The sequence below is a fragment of the Myxocyprinus asiaticus genome, chromosome 4 (genome assembly GCF_019703515.2).
Source record: "Myxocyprinus asiaticus isolate MX2 ecotype Aquarium Trade chromosome 4, UBuf_Myxa_2, whole genome shotgun sequence".
In the NCBI taxonomy this organism is placed as follows: domain Eukaryota; kingdom Metazoa; phylum Chordata; class Actinopteri; order Cypriniformes; family Catostomidae; genus Myxocyprinus; species Myxocyprinus asiaticus.
In genome coordinates, this window is record NC_059347.1 from 56,978,890 (window position 1) to 56,999,937 (window position 21,048).

At 36.2% G+C, this 21,048-nt stretch overlaps 1 protein-coding gene across 3 annotated transcripts in view; it reads left to right on the forward strand.

The window, feature by feature from the left end:
- LOC127437688 (SH2B adapter protein 3-like) overlaps window positions 1–20,736 on the forward strand; it is a 73,337-nt gene extending 52,601 nt beyond the window's left edge. For 2 of the 3 annotated variants that reach the window (XM_051692764.1, XM_051692773.1), the window contains exons 7-8: window positions 4,608–4,779; window positions 15,699–20,736. In XM_051692764.1, the coding sequence (XP_051548724.1) occupies window positions 4,608–4,779; window positions 15,699–16,051 (525 nt within the window). In that variant the 3' untranslated portion in view covers window positions 16,052–20,736. The remainder of the gene's footprint in view (window positions 1–4,607; window positions 4,780–15,698) is intronic. The other variant, XR_007896592.1, reaches the window with a different exon arrangement.
- Window positions 20,737–21,048: the final 312 nt, after the last annotated feature.

Consider the following 21,048-nt stretch of genomic DNA (forward strand, 5'->3'; position numbering starts at 1 on the left):
TATTGCTCATGCTCATGGTCAGGGTGTTTGAAGAAGTATTATTAATTGTCAGAATTTAGGTGCATGCATGCTTTAAACACATGCATCTTCAGAAGTCATTTATTCATATTTGTCTTGGAATCATATAATAAAATAGGGATATATGATTTCCTTTATATATTTTAAAAAAATATATTGCGCAGGCATAGAATGACATGAACAATCATATTTTAAATGTTAAAATATTTCCAAATAATTTAATCAACTTTAGATATGTCAACTTTACATTTACACTGTTGTTTTTAGAACCCAGCCAACCCATTATATTATATTATATTATATTATATTATATTATATGAATCAGTTAATCACATTAATTAAATGGTGTGCCAATTTACTAATTTACTAATCAAATTAATCACAATTAATTGCAGATCAGTATTTACTGAGAAAGGCTCCCAGATAATTTAAGATAATTTAATGTATAGCAATTTAAATCATTTTAAATGTAATTATATGTAGTAAATATTATAATGCAAATAAATCAAATACAGTACATCATATACATACTGTATATTGTGACAGCAGACAAGTATTTAGACAATACAAAAAGTAGCTATAAAAGTCAAAATATTGTTTGTTTTATTCCCATATTATTAACCATAACCCTATTATTGACTTAATTTGGTCTGCACCATTTTTAATTGTTGATCTGTGTACTCATGCATCAGATGGATGCTTTTGGAGCATCTCACTTTGGTTGAGTCGCAAACCAAAATCGTCTCTTTTCAGCATCTCTATTCATGAGCTCCATGTTTTAGTACACGGTGTCAAGTTAAAACAGTTAGTTTGAAACTTTGAAAAACAAGAACCCTGCATTCTTTTGTGCTCGGTCTAGAGATCAAGAGCACGTCATTTGTGGAAAGCTGTTTTTTTTTTTTTTTTTGCATACTTCATAAACAAAACAAAAAAATAGTCAGCTCAGAGAGAGAGAGAGAGAGAGAGAGAGAGAGAGAGACAAAGAAAAAATATTGCTATAATTAATGTTTTATAAAAATTAAAATGAAAGTAAATAGAAACTCACTCAGTATTATGAAACAAGGTCATAATGCTTAAGAACTTTTTTATTTTTGTTCTTATTAATGAGTTTAAGAGATTTTATAAGATCGGATATTTCAGCTAGAATTTTTTATTTATTTATTTATTTATTTATTATCAATTAGACAATTTGTTGGATAGATATTATGCAATATATTAATATGTACTTCTCTTATCTTTCTAGCAATGCAATATTTTTCAGGTACCAACCAGGCTGTTTTTGCAGTGAACATTTTTCAAAAAAGTCCAATACATTTTGCATTTAGTGGATTTATAGAGCATGTTATGCAGTAACTGCCTTACATGTTTATTATGACTTTATATATATATATAATTCTTCTTCTCTCACCAAAACTAAGGTGTGTTTTAATAAGTGCACACAGCTTGGCGACAGTGCCTTAAACAACAAAAATAAAAGTTCTAAAAGGAAAATGATACAATGTCAGAAAGCTATTTGTTTCATTAAATGAAGCTTAACATTGTCTTTGTGTTTGTTTTTGAGTTGCCACAGTATGCAATAGACTGACATGCCTTAAAGGAATAGTTCACCCAAAAATGAAAATTTGCTGATAATTTACTCACCTTCAGGCCATCCAAGATGTGTCTGAGTTTCTTTCTTCATCAAAACAGAATTTAAGATTTTTAGGATTTCATTTCAGGCCTCCTCTAAACAATGCAAGTGAATGTACTCCATTTTTTGACAGTCCAAATTGCATATTTAGGGTGCATCAAAATAATCCTCACGACTCCAGTCGATAAATAAAGTTCTTCTGAACCCAAATGATTGATTATTTTTAGAATCAAAACAATACTTATATACTTTTTAACTACAAATGTTCGCTTCCGTATATCTCTGTGACGTGCGCTCATGAGAGGGATGACGTAAGCTCGTCGGTAAGGTCACGCATCACGTGGAGTCAGGTAGCGCGTCATTGTTTACATTGTTTTTTTTATTATTATTATTATTTGGAAATTATTTTTTATTTTATTTTATATTGTTTTGAAATAGTTTTGGACTGTTTTGGTTTGGGAACGGCGCTTGGTCTGTGGTCTGTGCAAGTTTCTCTTGTAAACAATGACGCACTTCCTGACTCCTCCTCCACGTGATGCGTGACCTTACCAACGAGCTTACGTCATCCCTCTCATGAGCGCACATCACAGAGATGTACGGAAGCGAACATTTGTAGGTAAAAAAAATATAAGTATTGTTTTGTTTCTAAAAATAATCAATCATTTGGGTTCAGAAGAAATTTATTTATTGACTGGAGTCGTGTGGATTATTTCGATGCACCCTAAATATGCATTTTGGACTGTCAAAAAATGGAGGACATTCACTTGCATTGTTTAGAGGAGGAGGCCTGAAATGAAATCCTAAAAATCTTAAATTCTGTTTTGATGAAGAAAGAAACTCAGATACATCTTGGAAAATTACCAGCAAATGTTCATTTTTGATTGAACTATTCCTTTAAGGATCATTTTTAAATGGATCCAAAACAAAAACAATACCTTTATTAAACCATTTATCCATAAACCAATATTTGTTCTGGATTAAATTATTCCACAGTATCTCTTTGTGGGGAGAACAGTTGTGCACAAAGAATTTTGGTGAAATTTAGCAATGTGGAGGTTATGAAACTGCATTTTTTTTAAAGAAAATCCAAGCCTCCCTTTTTATTAAAAAAGGAGTTACGAATAAAGTACCAAATTGAGTCACGGTTACACAGGCATTTATTTTCAACCTGCTAATTCTAATAGAGTTGATTAATTCAATTAAATCCAGAACTTCCAGCCCACCATCGGATCGTCAAAACAGATTTTCAAATGTGTGAGATTTGTTTTTCCAAATAGAGTTCAGTAATATTTTGTTTATATCAGCACAGATTTGTCACTAACAAATGAAGACAACGAGGGATAGACACAACCAGACAGGACTTCAGCTTTACACAGAAGAACTCTGCCATAAACCGATAGGTCTCTTTGTAACCAGTTGTTAAAAAATCATTCTTGTTTTCATTTGTGGAAGGCTGTGCTGGCTGTTTCTCTCATTGGTTTGATGGGGTGCGTTGCCTGTACAGCGGGAGTGCTGCCCCCTGACTGCCCCCTACTGCCACAAATTTGCAAAAACATCATGGTGGTACATCAAGCTTGAATTGCTCCGATGGTAGGAACATTCCTAATTACTGAATTTTCGCACAGGTCAAGGGCATGATTACTTGCGTTCATTTTTTCTTGTAATTAATCGCACTAAATGAACTCGTTAAATCGACATAATATTACATTTGCCATTACAAGTTAAAGTGAAAGCGGAGCACTTATGGTGTTCACTTTCAAAATCCTCCTGTATATTTTCGCTGGAGTTTTGCGCGAACCACCGCAGACGTCGCGACACGTCAGGGCGGGTCAGAAGCAGTTAATCTTTATGCGCTTTTCAGGAGCTGCTCTGATAGCCTACAATAACGCCTGAAAATGAGACACAAAAACCCGCCGTTAATGGCATTTCTATTTTTGCTTAAATGTACCTTTTCGGACAGTAAAATGTGATTGGAATTTAAAGTGCACAAAAATTACAGTTGTCTCATATAATCGCGGTTAAATCAAATAGTCGCAACAGGCCTAAACTTCGGCAATGCTTGTGCTGCAGACAATAATACTTTGCTTGGTGGGTGATTAACAGGTCATATCTAGGGACCAGAATATTATAGCAGCCCCCAGAACACCCTAGCAACCACCTAGCAACCTCCCACTGCACCCCAGCATTGTAGCAGTGACTTTTGCACAGGCAAGCACCACTCACATTTTCTTCAGAAAATGAAAACAGTTAGTATTTATCCATACTGCTGTGACTGGTGTATGTGCTTCACTGTTTTAGTGGAAAGCTACTGTTAAAGGAATATTCTGGGTTCAGGATAAGGTAAGCTCAATCGACAGCATTTGTGGCATAATGTTGATTACCACAAAAGTTAATTAAGACTCGTCCCTCCTTTTCTTTAAAAAAAAAAGTAAAAATCGATGTTACAGTGAGGCACTTACAGTGGAAGTGAATGGGGGCCAACTTTTGGAGGGTTTAAATGCAGAAATGTGAAACTTATAATTTAATAAAAGAACTTACATTCATTCTTCTGTTTAATTTCTCCAATTAATTTTAATAGAAGTGTCCCGTCTCTGCTAAGTAGTCTCTGATATATCTTTACACTGAAAAGGTTAGTAAGTGATTTTATCACACTAAAATCATGTTTACACCCATATTGTTTATGTTTTGTGGCTATACTTATGATAAAGTAAGTGTTTTAACGTTCAAAAATTGGCCCCCATTCACTTCCATTGCACGTGCCTCACTGTAACCCAGATTTTTTTTTTTAAAGGAAGAAATTTAAAAAAAGGAGTCAAAATAAATTGTGGTTATCAACATTATGCCACAAATGCTGTCGATTGAGCCTAACTTGTATTGAACCCACAATATTCCTTTAAGTCTCTCTCTCTCTGTGTATGTCTGTATTTATAATGCATATTCCATTGTCTCTCTTCGGCAGCATTTGCGCCTGTCTCTAACCGAGCGGGGTCAGTGTCGCGTGCAGCACCTGCGTTTTCCATCTGTCACGGACATGCTAAGTCATTTCCGCAACTGTCCGATCCCACTGGAATGCGGAGCAGCATGTGATGTTATGCTGGCCAATTACGTGCGGGTAAACCCCACACACACAGGTGAGACAATATATACTTTCTTTTGAAAGAGTCTTTTAAACATCTAGAAAAGCCATTCAGTATTGTTATTTTTTAAGAAAAGAATGTTCAATCTAACATTATTTATATATATATATATACAGTGCATCCAGAAAGTATTCACAGCGCTTCACTTTTTCCACATTTTGTTATGTTACAGCCTTATTCCAAAATGGATTAAATTCATTATTTTCCTCAAAATTCTACAAACAATACCCCATAATGACAATGTGAAAGAAGTTTGTTTGAAATCTTTGCAAATTTATTACAAATAAAAACGAGAAAAAAAAAAATTTACATAAGTATTCACAGCCTTTGCTCAATACTTTGTTGAAGCACCTTTGGCACCAATTACAGCCTCAAGTCTTTTTGAGTATGATGCTACAAGCTTGGCACACCTATTTTTGGGCAGTTTCTCCCATTCTTCTTTGCAGCACCTCTCAAGCTCCATCAGGTTGGATGGGAGCGTCGGTGCACAGCCATTTTCAGATCTCTCCAGAGATGTTCAAATCAGGTTCAAGTCTGGGCTCTGGCTGGGCCACTCAAGGACATTCACAGAGTTGTCCCGGAGCCACTCCTTTGTTATCTTGGCTGTGTGCTTAGGGTCGTTGTCCTGTTGGAAGATGAACCTTCGCCCCAGTCTGAGGTCCAGAGTGCTCTGGAGCAGGTTTTCATCAAGGATGTCTCTGTACATTGCTGCATTCATCTTTCCCTCGATCCTGACTAGTCTCCCAGGTCCTGCGGAAAAACATCTCCACAGCATGATGCTGCCACCACCATGCTTCACTGTAGGGATGGTATTGGCCAGGTGATGAGGGGTGCCTGGTTTCCTCCAGACATGACGCTTGCCATTCAGGCCAAAGAGTTCAATCTTTGTTTCTCATGGTCTGAGTGTCCTTCAGGTGCCTTTTGGCAAACTCCAGGCGGGCTGTCATTTGCCTTTTACTGAGGAGTGGCTTCCGTCTGGCCACTCTACCATACAGGCCTGATTGGTGGAGTGCTGCAGAGATGGTTGTTCTTCTGGAAGGTTCACCTCTCTCCATAAAGAAACGCTGGAGTTCTGTCAGAGTGACCATCGGGTTCTTGGTCACCTCCCTGACTAAGGCCCTTCTCTCCCGATCGCTCAGTTTGGCCAGGCGGCCAGCTCTAGGAAGTGTCCTGGTGGTTCCAAACTTCTTCCATTTACGGATGATGGAGGCCACTGTGCTCATTGGGACCTTCAATGCTGCAGAAATTTTTCTGTACCCTTCCCCAGGTCTGTGCCTCGATACAATCCTGTCTCGGAGGTCTACAGACAATTCCTTGGACTTCATGGCTTGGTTTGTGCTCTGACATGCACTGTTAACTGTGGGACCTTATATAGACAGGTGTGTGCCTTTCCAAATCATGTCCAATCAACTGAATTTACCACAGGTGGACTCCAATCAAGTTGTAAAAACATCTCAAGGATGATCAGTGGAAACAGGATGCACCTGAGCTCAATTTTGAGTGTCATGGCAAAGGCTGTGAATACTTATGTACATGTGATTTTTATTAGTTTTTTATTTTTAATAAATTTGCAAAGATTTCAAACAAACTTCTTTCACATTGTCATTATGGGGTATTGTTTGTCGAATTTTGAGGAAAATAATGAATTTAATCCATTTTGGAATAAGGCTGTAACATAACAAAATGTGGAAAAAGTGAAGCGCTGTGAATACTTTCTGGATGCACTGTGTATATATATATATATATATATAAACTAGTTTAAATGATCAGACATTGAAAGTAGTTGGACACTTAAGACACACTTAAAAATGTATGAATGAATTAAGCACATAGTCTTACACAGAATCTGGCTTTTTCTAAAAGTCCATTTTCCTGCAGTCACACTCCCTCACAAACTGTTAATGTGATCACTTATAAGCAAAAATACAGAGACATGTTTTATCACAAACATATACACAATTACTATCATGTTATATTATGTGCACATACTATACATACATACATGCACATTCTTACTTACATAGAGAATGTAGAGAATGTAGTTTGTTAGTGTGAACATGAAGCCCCCTATGGGATATATGGAGGAATTGTATTTTACACAGGGTTCTTGTCAGAACAAGGCAGAGAGCAACAAATGCAGTTGAAAATATAAACCAAGAACTTAATACACTTAACGTGATGTACACAAGTAGGATGTTTTGTCGATCAAACATTAGCATTCCAATCAGAGGAACCATCAATTCGACCAAACACCCATTGTTGCCAACTATGCCAAGTAGATTCATGCAAGTAAAATACAGTAAGAATCTAGCTAGAAATAATCAATAAAGCGTGATTCACTGTTTTTCTATAAATGAATACAAGGAAGAATATTTAATGATTTTATATTTATTGTATATTTTAGATTAGATTAGATTAACATGCATCAATAAAGAGTACATTATAGTAAACAGCAATATTTACCTTTTACAAAGCATGTAAAAAGCCACGTAGGGAATATTTTTGAGTGTTGCTGCAAACGAGTCAAAATTTGGGAACAATTAATTGAAACATCTGATTTGCGGAAATGAATCGAGCTTCCCAACTCTATTGGCTTTTTTTTACTGAGGTATATATCTGAGATGCAAAATATATACATTCTCATGAGTGGGCTCTAAACTGCTGACACTGTCTGTATAGGAATCTTAATGGACAAATAAAAAGCGCATTGAAGTTCTTAGTGCAGTCGGGCAATATTGAATACACTGTAAATACTCATTATTTCACCAAGTCCAATTCCTTGATCAACGTACTTTGCTGGTCCTGAAACACCAAATCATTGCCGTCTTATTGTGAGGTTAGGGGTTGGGTTACTAATTACTAATAAATGGACTAATTGACAAATTAATGCAGTTTTTTTTTGTTTTTGTTTTTTGAAATTATTATTAAAGGTATAACAAATAACATACAGCATCTCCTCCATGTACTTTTTAGAGTTTAATCAACTTTGATTGAAATGTTCTCTCGGGTGTCTAAACCCATGACTAGATAGGCCAAGAATAGAATATTATGAAATATATAAAATGTTAAATAACATAAAAACAAACAAACAGAGGAATTCACTACAGGGGCATTTTTTGCCCCCTTTAAATATCTGAGGCATTTATGACTTTCTTCAACTTTGGGCATTTTTAGCACTGCGAACTTCTAGAAAGTAAAGTCTTGTTAAAACACTTTCCACTCCCTCACAAGTTTATTTTGTCTAATAACAATGTTCAGCTGTGAATGTACATGCATCACATGAGATTTATGTCATATTTGTCATTTCCCGCACATTTCTCAAATTCTGTATTGTGTTTAATAGAATTCTGTGGTGGAAATGACACTGATGGAAATGTAATGGATGAATCCTTTGTCTTGCTAATTCTAATTTCATAGCTAAAATTTTATGGATCCTAAATGCACACAAATAATGAATATTTTCAAGCCTTTATGTAATTTGGCAAAAGTTTGATTTGAAATGACGCCCAATGAAAATATCTTATCTTTGCATTTTATAGGCATTTAATGAGCGTTAGCATCAAGCACAGCCATAAGTCGTAAGTGCAAAGTCAATGGGCATGGCCATGACATTTTTGTATTTTCATGCAAGCATGCACTAAGTCTAGGCACAAGTGGGTTTGGTGAAATTGGGCTGGGCTGGATCAAGTGCAGTTTAATTGTGAGGTTTTCTCCAGTTATTGCACCGTCTGCGTCCTGTTATATATTTATTCCCTCAAGCACCAGCGATATAAACAGAAACAGCACATTCAAAAGAAGTTAGTGTAAATGGACTGTAGGCAATGAATTAGAAGAATTGAAAATTAAGCTATTTTGCACATTAACTGCGCCATTGATGAATGTCAGGCATATTTCTATGACAGTGACGTTCCTTTTATACACATAGCAAATGTCAATCTCATCAGGTTTTGGATGTACGCTCTGTTAAATTATAGAGAATGTAAGTATTCTTAATCATTTTAATCTACTGACACACACAAAAAAAATTATTAATATTTTTATTGATTCTTATATATATATATATATATATATATATATATATATATATATATATATACAAAATACATTTTTAACCACCATTATATCCCCTTCCCCCTCCCAAATCCCAACCCCACACCATCCCCCAACAAATAACCTTGTGGTCAAAGCCTGAGGTACACACATATAAACAAAGAAAAAAGATACATATTTGAGGAAATCAAACTATAAAAATCAACAAATAAAGAGGAGAAAATACAAATTCCACAAAGGATACAATTCACAAATTCAACCACAATCATGTTTCTCTCCACATAATCCTCACCGAGAGCCCTCCAGAAAGGTTGTGAATTTGTCCCATTTCTTACCATATGCATCTAATCTGCCAAGCTGTTTGTATGACATCTTTTCAAATGCCACCACCCTGCCCAATTAGGTGAACCATTCTTGAAATGAGGGAGCGGCTTTTGACTTCCATCCTCTAAGAATTATTTGTCTGCCGATCATTACACTGGTTTGGACCCAGCTTTTTGTATATTTGTCACCTAATTTAATAACTGCCGTATCACCCAATATACATAGTCTGGGGCAGAATAAAATTTGAGGATCTAAAACCTCACAGATAAATTAATCTCAACCAGAATTCTTGAATCTTAGCGCAGAATCACAGATCATGGGTTATGTTTCCATCCTCCAACTGACATCGCCAGCAGGTAGGCGTGACTTTTAAACCAAGCCTAAACAATCAAGATGGAGTCCAGTAGAAACGATGCAAAATCTTAAACTGAATAAGGCATACCCTTGCATCCCTAAACATAGGTTTAACATTTTTTTTAAATACTTTCCCTCTCCCCATCCTCCAATACCATGTTCAGATCTCTTTCCCATAACCTCTTAAGAGCTGTTAAGGCCCCGTCACTAAGACTGAATCAACAAGGAGTAATATACTGGCACTTCATGTACCTTTCCAAAGGCTGTGAGCACCATACAGAGAGTGTCTGCAGCTTTAGGGGGCTGAGTACTGCCACCAAAAATAGTACAAAGTAGATGGCAAACTGTAAATACCTGAAAAATTCAGACCTAGAAATCCCAAATTGCTGTGTTATATTTTCAAATGATCTCAAAGCTCTGTTTTCATAAAGGTCACTAAGTGTAGCAACACCCCTCTCCAACCATTCTTTCCAGCAAAAGGGGGACTTGTTAATACATAATTTGGGGTTCAGCTATATGCTTGAGGAAGCATTTAGGTAAATATCAAAATTGAACATACGGGAAAACTTTGTCCATACTGAATGTAAGTGTGAAATAATGGGATGCATTTTTACTTCTCTAGGCAATTTGATAGAAAGACTTTGCAATGGTGAGATTGGAGCAAGGACTGCTTGATCAATGTAGTACCAGGGAGGTACTCTCTCAGGTGGAAGAGACCAATGGGCCAGGTGTCTAAGATTAAAAGCACAGTAATAAAACCAACATTTTGGGGAAGCCTAAACATCCTTTGTCGATTGGTCTATGTAACTATGTAACTGAAATGCAACTGAGGTCATTTACCATTCCAAATAAAAGACTTAGATATTCTATCAAATTGTTTAAAATAAGAAAGTGGAACTTCTAGAGGGAGAGACTGTAGTAGATAATTGAATTTGGGGGTACATTTTTATAACATTGACTTTCCCTGCCATAGACAAATGTAGTGAAGCCCACCTATCAACATCATATGAGAACTTTTTCATTAATGGGTCAAAATTAACTCTAACTAAATCTCTCAAATTTGATGGAAATAAAATGCCTAAATACCTAATGCCTTGCTTGGGCCATTGAAAGGTGCCAGATTGGAAAGCTGTGGTAGGGCATTATGCTGTCAGAGCAAGAGATTCCTATTTAGACCAATTCACCCTGTATCCTGAAAATTTGGAGAAAGTATTAATAATTCTGTGGAGGCTAGGCATAGATCTACTAGGGTCGTAGACAAATAATAATATATCATCTGCGTAGAGTAAAATTTTATGCACCACACCTCCTGTTACAATACCAGGAAAATCATCCTCTTTTCTTAGTGCAGCTGCTAATGTTTCCAGGGCAAGACAGAACAGCAAAGTGGAGAGAGGACAGCCTTGCCGGGTTCCCCTACTAAGACAAAAATAATCTGAAATTAATCCATTAGTTTTCACTGCCGCTGACGGATGTATATAAAGTAACTTAATCCAATCCCAAACCCGTACATTTTCAAAATGTTAAAAAAATAGTCCCATTCCACCCTATCAAACGTCTTTTCAGTGTCAAGTGAGATGGCAGCAATCGGGGTCTGATCATTCGCAACTGACCACGTCTAATATTATCAGAAGAACTATGACCATGAATAAACCCCACTTGATCTATATATATAAGAAATGTAATTACTCTGATTAATTGATTAGCCAGAATTTTAGACAATATTTTTACATCTAACTGGATCAGGGAAATTGGACGATAACTTTTGCATGCAATTGCGCCTTTATCTTTTTTAAGGATGAGACTGATCAGGGCTTGCGTCATGGTTGGCGGTAGTTCACCTTTCTTTATTGACTCTGTATAAACTTCTAACATAAATGGAGCCAGTTCTGTGACAAAAAATCTATAAAATTCTGGGGCAAAACCATCTGGCCCAAGTCCCTTACCTGTGCTTTGATCTTTTTAATGAATGAGGCATATTGTATGATCCACCCCCTAAAAACTGCATTTAGCGCCTCCCATGCCATGCCCACAGAGGACACTGAGGACCAGTTGGTTTCTACCTAAACACTGACTTCTGTCTTTACCATTTGATGGAATGCTGGGTCCTGTAGAAGGGATGTATTAAAATGCCATCTATATGATTTTCTTTTCTCTGTATGCTGCAACATCTCTAAACACACCAAAACATGATCTGAAACTAAAATGTTCCCAATTGAGCAGTCAGTGGCAGATGGAATAAGTGACTTGGATATCAAAAAGAAACCTATTCTAGAGTAAATCTTATGAACTGATGAAAAAAAGTGTAGCCTATCCCAGATGGATTCAGGAGTCTCCAAATGTCTGTAAGACCAAGGTTTTACACATCCTCTGTAGTGTCAATGTTGCTCTAAAGGGTCTACACACCTTTGCATCACTATGATCAAGGACTGGATCCATTAAAAGATTGAAGTCTCCACCCAAAACCATATCATGAAGGATACCAGCTGCTTGTAGCTTCCCCTCAAGATCTATAAAAAAAGTTCTGATCATCAGTGTTGGGTGCATAAATATTAGCCAAAATAAGATTTTGCCCCTGTATTCAGCCAAAACAATAATGACTCTTCCTAAGTTAGCTGTTATCTGTTTGAGACATTTAAATTGTAAATGCTTATTTATCAATGTGATGACTCCCCTGCTCTTACTCGAACCAGCACTACAAAACACATGCGCACCCCATGCCCTGCCAAGTTTTTCAGATTCCAGTGGAGAAATGTAAGTTTCTTGAAGGAATACTATATCAATTTTTTTATGCTTACGAAAAGATACAACCCTTCTTCTTTTTATAGGGTGCCCAAGCCCACTAACATTCCACGTGGAGAGAAACATTTGACCTATATTAAAGTGTGGCATGTTGACATGCAAAAACAATTGGGTACCCAAGGCTAAATTATATAGACCACTATCCAACATTGATGTTACCATAAAATCCTTAACCCACAGAACAGAAAAAAAAAGTGCTTCAACCTCGCGCATAACAGTCCCAACTGGTGTCCATCACTCGGAAATCCGACGGTCCATGCACGCTCACAGGATTTTTTGTGACACTATTGCTACCAGATTGCTCATGTCCAGTGAAGTTTACACACACACATACAGTATATATATATATATATATATATATATATATATATATATATATATATATACACACACTACCGGTCAAAAGTTTTGAAACACTTGACTGAAATGATTCTAATGATTCTATTTTGATCTGAAGGCGTATGCTTAAATGTTTGAAATTAGTTTTGTAGACAAAAATATAATTCCACCAAATATAGTGCCACCAAATTAATTTATTTCATTATAAAACTAAAATGTAATAAAAAAAATAAAATAAAAGTTTTTAAAATTGATGACTTGGACCAAATAATAAAGAAAAGCAGCCAATAAGTGCCCAACATAGATGGGAACTCCTTCAATACTGTTTAAAAAGCATCCCAGGGTGATACCTCAAGAAGCTGGTTGAGAAAATGTCAAGAGTACATTTCTGCAAATTCTAGGCAAAGGGTGACTACTTTGAAGATGCTAAAATATAACACAGTTTTGATTTATTTTGGATTTTGTGTAGTCACAACATAATTCCCATAGTTCCATTTATGTTCTTCCATAGTTTAGATGACTTTACTATTATTCTAAAATGTGAAAAAAATTATAATAAAGAATGAGTAAGTGTTTCAAAGCTTTTGACTGGTAGTGTATATACACATACATATTTTTTTTTCCTAAACATAAACCGTACCATTAAATTGTGCATAAATGTGTTCAATAAAACAAAAAATAAAATAGGCCCCAGTAAACAATAACATCAAACCCACAAAGTGAACGAATGAGCTCAACAGCAAGTCAAAAAAGAGAAAAAAAAAAAGGAGTCAGGCAGGAGCCAGTGGGCAGACAACAGAATAACAAACCCTCTCAGGCTGCATCAGTGAAATGCACGATGTGTAGTCTGTATTGTTTATCGAGCGCAGGAAAAATTACCCACTCACACCATTGATGTAATGAAGGCCATAGTTTGTTGTGGGCATGTAAAATTCTTGTTTCCATCCTTACCGTCAATTCTCAGCTAGCCGGATAAAGAATTGTGAAGCTTATCTACTGTTGGTGCAGTAAGTTTTTACACTCTTTGAACCCATCCCGCTTCACTTGTGTCGCTCTAGCAAAGTCGAGAAAAACCATCATGTTGTGGTCCTCCCAGCACAACTTGCCTTTATTCCTTGCCGCTCGTGAAAGAAAGTCTCTGTCAGCTGACCGCAAGAATCTTGCCAGGATAGATCGGTGTCTGTCACCCACCCTGGGAAGTTGACTGAGAGCTCTGAGCGTGCGCACTATCTCGAGCCGGCAGCCTGCAGTGTTGATAAAATTTGGAATAAGCCCCTCCAAAAACCTCACCATATCTTGACCTTCCTTTTCCTCTGGGATTTCAACGAAACGAACATTATTACGTCTGCTCCGATTTTCCATATCCTCTAGTTCTTCCCACACATGTTCCACATCAGCCTTGGTAGCAGGCGGGTTAGCCTGCAGTTCTCTTTCGGCCGACTCCAGAAACTCAACTCGTTTTTCAACACTGTCCATTCTTGTGATCAGGGTGGAAAGTTTCGTCTCCATAGATGTGATCGCTCGACGTATTTCTGCGAGGCCCTCCGTGCCGGTCGAGATTTTCGTTAGTGCTGCATAAATGTTCAAGATATCCCGACCTACGTCATGAAGCTCGCTGCCTCTATCGACTGGACCGCTTCCATCTTGATCCTGCGAGGTTCCGAAGTGTGAGAACGTAAGTGCTTTTTAATGTCTCTATAGCCCGAAGATTTCAAATTTTTCGACATCCTACCCTCTCAGCACTGTTTAACAAACAAAGCTATTACAGTACTTACTGGTTAATATTGCTTAAAAGGATAATTGTAACAAAGTTTAAACGGAGTGCTCTTCTAAGTGACCAACCCTCGCATAGCGTCACGTGACTCCCAGCTAGTATTAACAGTGATTGTATTGGCTTCACTTCTACCGGTCGTTTTTGATTTTGAAAATTTTTATTAATTTATTGAAACACGAAAAAATTAAACCAAAAATATTTCTAAATTCAAATTGCATTTCAAATGAAATGTGAAATATTATCAAAGTAATAAAGTGGTCAGAAAAATTATACCAAATCCAAACATTTTACCCTCTCTAACTTCTTGCACCGACCCCTTTTGCATTGACTTAAAAATCATTCTACGACAACAGGTGGAAAAATACCATTGTATATAATATCATAAATACAATTCTAAATATATACATAATAATAATAACTGAAAAATAAACCATGACCTATAGATAGTTTAAAACAAATCTCATACATTTTTGTTTTATAAAATGGCTATGACAGTGATTGTCAGGGACATAATTTGATGTTCAGAGTTTGGACATGAACTTTATTACAACTTGCTTCTGGAATCTCTAAACTGCAAATGTAGGAATTGAATTTAAACTTTGCACTGAGATAAGGTGTGGTTTTGAAACATCAGGAAAATAGAAAATTGTACTTTGCGCTACTTCATTTACATACAATACACCCACAGTTTGCGCTCATACACCCACAGATTGCACAAACACTTCCACCCACTTGCGCTTTGCGCTGGCACAAAAATTTTGCTTCGAATTAGCGCTCACGAAAATTGGTCTTTGTGTACTCAATGTTTGTCTTGATGAAACATATTTAATCTCAAGCATGCAGTTCACCTGACACTTTAATTAACAAGTACACTATCTACACAAAAAAAAGGGGGGGGGGGGGGGTGTTACATAGTAGGAGCAGAATTGTTTGGTGTGGTGGAAATGATGCCACAACTGGAACAGTTGTAATTTTTGAAAAATTATTAGAAATAATTTTCACACAATAAATATTGAATTGGTTTATGTTTATTTCACTCTTTGTTTAGATTATCATAGTTTTTAACATGTTATAATTTGTATTTTTATAATGGATTTCCATAGTTTAAAATTAAAGTCTGGGTCTGGGACAAGGCTAAAACCGTTTTAATAAAAATCAACCCCTGGGACATGAAATTGCCCAAAGTTGAAGAAACACTCGCATACACCCACATAATGCTTTTTCTCCATCACTATAACATACTAGCATTTTCTCTGTTCTGCCTCCATAGGTCAGAGTTCAGCTCTTGGCTCTCCAGTACTGGTGCCCTTCTCTCGGTGGAGTTCTGAGCCGAGTCTTGCTCACTGGAGCCTGGATTCATATCCTCACTCCGGCCCCTCCGTGGCCCAGTCCTGTTCACCCCAATCAGCGTTAGCCCCAGCCTTACACCACATACCCCCCTCACTTTTTGACCGGCCTGTTCCCGTACCCCTGCGCCGGAGCGAGTCGGTGGGTCGCAGAAACCTGCTCCGCCACCCCAACCCCCTCCCGCCCCTACTGCCCAACCGGGACTCTGACTACGAACTAGAGCCGCCCGACAGGGGGCGCAAAAGAGCAATCGACAACCAGTATATGTTCTTCTGAAAGAGACTGAGAACAGGAACAAAAAAGACCACAGATGAAAAACGATCCCGGACTTTTGCCTGGATGGAGAGCGTATGTTAGCCAAACAGCGATCTCAAAGAGAAAAGAGCACGAATTGTGCAAGAGCAAGGTGAGACTTGCAGTAGAGGCAGGTGTCTGTTAGTGAATGACGCTGCCAGGCATTTAACCCTGCCTTTCTTAGAGGCCTACCAGCTGTCTTCCCCATGAATGTATTATACAGACGTTTCACTATGCCTGGAATGAGTGTTTATTATAGAATGACTAAAGTAGAGATGAGAATTAGACAGCTGCTCATGGCGATACAGAAGATGTGTTTGAGAAAGCTTATAGAAAGTTTCATGATGGCTGGTCAAGAAGTCATTCACAGACTTGGGAAAACACACCACCTACCCAACCTTGGCAAGGGTCTATTCAAAGACTTAAAGTGTTAGTTTGCCCAAAAAATGAAAATGTTGTCATGATTTACTTACCCTCATTTCTTTACAGACTTTCTTGTCTCGTCTTCTCGTGTGAACAAGCTTCTCTCATGCACTCATGAATGCACAATCAAGATTTTCACTGAAAAATAACTTTACATTTCAGATTGTTTCTCACAAAATGTATCCTATGCCTTTAGAAGACTTGGAATATGTTGCAGGAGTTGCATTGACTACTTTTATGATACTTACGGGTCCTTTTTTTAAGTTTTAAAGTGAGTCACTATCAGCTGGCATCATACTGAAAAGTCGGGCCGGAGCAGGACGCAACAGTCGGGTTTCGGAAGTAATAATCTCATTCATTTTCTCCATGAGCTAATTAACTTTTAACGATAACTTACAAACCTTTAAAGGCAGATCTACCATGAGCTCCGAGGTTGTTAATCAATGGTACATATTTCTGTTGAAACCACCAGTCTGTGTTATTTCAACTTGTTTAAAAAAAAAATCATGTTTAATAGTGCAGTTTCGAGTGAAAAACTACACTACCCATGATCCTGCCAATCAGAGAATCCGTACACTCTCAAACTACTTATGTATTTGTATATATTTGAATATTTTGCAGTACATTTAAAATATATTGTTTCTATACTTATAACCAACAACTTGAAATCAATAGTTTTATATTTTTAATTTGATGGTCATTCGCAATGCTCCATGTGATTGTAGTTCATTCCTTATTAAAGATGTTAAGTACATAGCTTTTGTGTTTTTGCCCATTTTTCAAATACTTTTTTGCTTCAAATCAAAGTTTATATTGTTGTGATTCACCTTGGAGCTGGTTGGTGTGGGTCATGGCTTAGAACTCTTTTAAGAAGAATTTTTATGAAATCCCTACTGAAGAAATGAATGGGAAAAAATACTTCCGGAACCAAGACGGCTGAAAAAGTGGGCAGGCATTGTTGCGTGCTATATTCATTAAATTTGTTCCTCTTGTGTTACTCATAAGAGTGTAATTACAAGAGTGGGTCACCCTACAACATGAGAGTGAGTAAATTATGACAGCGTTTTCATTTTTGGATGAACTATTCCTTTAAAGCTGCAGTGTGTAATTTCTACAGAGGTACTCTGTATGCATTTATTAGCGATTAACCTATGGATTGCTTACTTATAGTTGTCTTACCTATTAAGATGTGATAGATAGATTTTTAACTTAGAAAAAATTGTACACTGCAGCTTTAAAAGAATGTTTCTGGTTCAAAACAACTTGGGTCTATTGTCAGCATCTGTGACCCGGTGACAGTTACCACAGAAAATAGTTTGAATAGTCCCTCAGTTTGAAAAAAACAAAAATCATGTTTACAGTAATGCACTTGCAGTGCAAGTCTATGGGGCAAGACATTCCGGAGGGTTGAAAAACAGAAATGTGAAACGCGCATTTTTTTTAAAGGACTTATATTAAGACTTCTGTTGAAAAGGTGCGTTTTTTGAGCTCTAAAGGTGTCATTCTTGAGACTACGTTTCTAGGTGGAGAAACTTCTGGTTATGCATTTCGGATGTAATTGTTGTGGATTGAATTTGCACCATGTAATCAGTACTTTGTGGATCGATACGTCACATCCCTTTCTGGCATTTTGTGCATACTCTGCAAAAGTTACTGAGTTTAGATTGACACAACAAGAGTTGAATATGCTGCAAGGTAGAGTTCGAAAATATAATATGTTTAACTCTTGGGGCAATAGAGTTTATATTTTAATGTTTATCCCAATGAAATTACTGTATATACAATCTTTGCTTGATTTTACGAAACCATTTTCTGTGGTTATCGACAGTGATGGATGCATTTGATAGAGCTTGAGTTGTATTGAACCTTGAGCATTGCTTTAAACAATTAATAGAACAAAATAGTTTTTAGTATTTGTCAATATTTTTTTTGCGTATTAGGAGACCAAATAATATAGACTATAGAAAATATGGACCATATTTTGATCAAATAAATTTTGATTGTAATACATCAACGCAGTTCACCATGTCATTCGATTTTAGAGGTCCTATGCTAGGTTTACAAGTTAACTGACCAAAGAGTAAAAATAGCCAAACCAAACCAGCAATACCTAACAGGCAATAACTGTCCTAATGTCTAAATTCACATCAAATATCACAAAAGAACTGGTTTTATTATGAACCTGTAAGGTAGTTCTTTCTAAAATCTTTTTTATTTTTACTCACCCTCGTGTTTTTCATTGCTCTAAGCTGTGGAAATTATAGTACTTTTAAAATAACAGCTTTCAAACCTGACACCGTAAATAGTTGATTTAAGCTATCTTTCATTCATCTTTCAGTACATGCATTACAGAAGCATTGCTTGGTCATTTTCTGACCCTATTCTGCATTTCCTCTGTTTTTGAAAAGTCGTGAATGTTTTACTTTGTGGCTTAACACTACCACAATATTCAGATCCGTATCAAGCAAATTAATTCCCAAATTACTTTGCAATATGTTGTGCTCATACATAATTGGGTGAATGTCAAAAACACATCTAGGTTACATTTTATCCCAAAATCCAAAGAAAAAAAGCATGGGAAAAAAAATATTTTGCATGGGAAAAAAAAAATTTGTTTTAGGACTTTTTAGATCTAGATGATTACATTTTTGCATTGTGATATTATTTAACAATTAAGCACATTTAGTTTTTTGTAATACTAAAGTCATTTTTGAATATCAACTCTCACTTATTAGCATTATAACTGTATAGTAATGTTTTACTTTTTAATGTAAGACCTTTTCTACCCTTTTATTAAAATCATATCATAATAACTACTAAATACTAATTTAAATAATATATGTTTTATATATATATATATATATATATATATATATATATATATATATATATATATATATATATATATATATATATATATATTACAGTAATGAGAATGAGGATGTTTGCATTACGGTAGTGAAAATGAGTTGTCATAAAAATAATGTAATGCACAAATATTAATGGTTCAAAAAATAGGCTTCTTTCAGCAAAATATTACTGCATATTTTTGTTCTGTTGATTTTGGTGTGCAGATATGACTCTCGACAGGTTTCGTGAGATTCACCCAATTAAGCTTTGATCTGAAGTCACAAATCTGATCAATGTCCGTCAATTAATCAAAAATAACCAACTTCTTTGCTCTCTCCTTCTTGTCTGCTTTGCTGAAGAATTCGACCCCTGCAACGTTCTGTTCCAGTAAATTCCTTCTCATCCAATCTTTATTGGTCTTCCTTTATTTGTATTTTTGTAAAAAGCCTTGATACCACAATGAACTGTTTCACACTCCTCTCTGTGGGATAACAATAGTTCTAGACTCTATATAAATATATATTTTTTTAACATGATATGAAAGCGTGAACTGTACCTGTGTATCACTACCTCGCATTGCATTGTGGACTATGTGTTCCAGGTGGACTGATTTTGGATCTGACGGAGGTGAGGCAGCATTGAAAGATGGAGTTAGACAATCAGTTACTAAATTACATGTGTCGTTGGCATGCATGTCTACTAATAAGTGATGTGCTAAATTCAATCAGCAGAGTATTGTTTAAATGACTATGCTGCTTCCGCAAATGACACAGAATGTCCTTTTGTAATTGTAAAACACTTGTTTTTATGCCAATACGTTGTTTATAACATGGTTTTTATTATGTACAGAAATTACATTTTGTATACCTGACTATCAGATATAAAAAAAGCTGCATTGTCTGGTAGTAAATCGCTTATTCCAAACGTGGTGCTCTACGGGCCCTATTGACAAAGTAAATCTTAAAGATATTTGTGCATGTTTTGGTTTGGTACTGTGCTGTATATGGACTGAAATGGCCGGAGGGAGGAAAAACTGATCCTCGAACAGTGCTTTGGACTTTTAGATGCTTTGTGCATATAGGCCCTTATCTGCAGCACAGCCTGAAAGCACATCTCATGAAAGTAATGCTTTAGATTGGCAAATGTACACTGTCTAAGGTCCCTTGATGTTCAGCTGATGAATGTATTTCTTCTCTCTCTAGACTGTTGTTACTATGACAGATGAGAGCACTGTAAACCCCTGGGCTTTACCCTCAGCTAGTTTAACCACTCCACCACGGCTTTCTGATCAAACGCATGTTACTTTCCATGTAGCATTATGCATATTAAATTATATCAACTGTATATTTGATCTTTTTTAGGGAAAAAAATAAATAAAGTTAATGTTTCAAGAATCTTTTGCCTTTGTATGACTGGTACATTTTAAATGAATCAAGCAACATATAAGAAATATCTAACTGACAAGTAATCAGAGACAATATTTAAAACTAAGGGGTTTCTATATGTCTATTTTATCTTACCCTTTTCATAATGCTTTAGGATAACTGTTGCATTCAGTTAATGTCTTGCTTAGTGTGACACACTCTAAATAAATTAGGCCATTAGGCTAAAATGCTTTATTCAAATGAAAATGAATATTTCGCATAAGGTTCATAAGGAGGGCTCTGATTGTATAAACAGTTTATAGCTGATTATTGGTGTTTAAA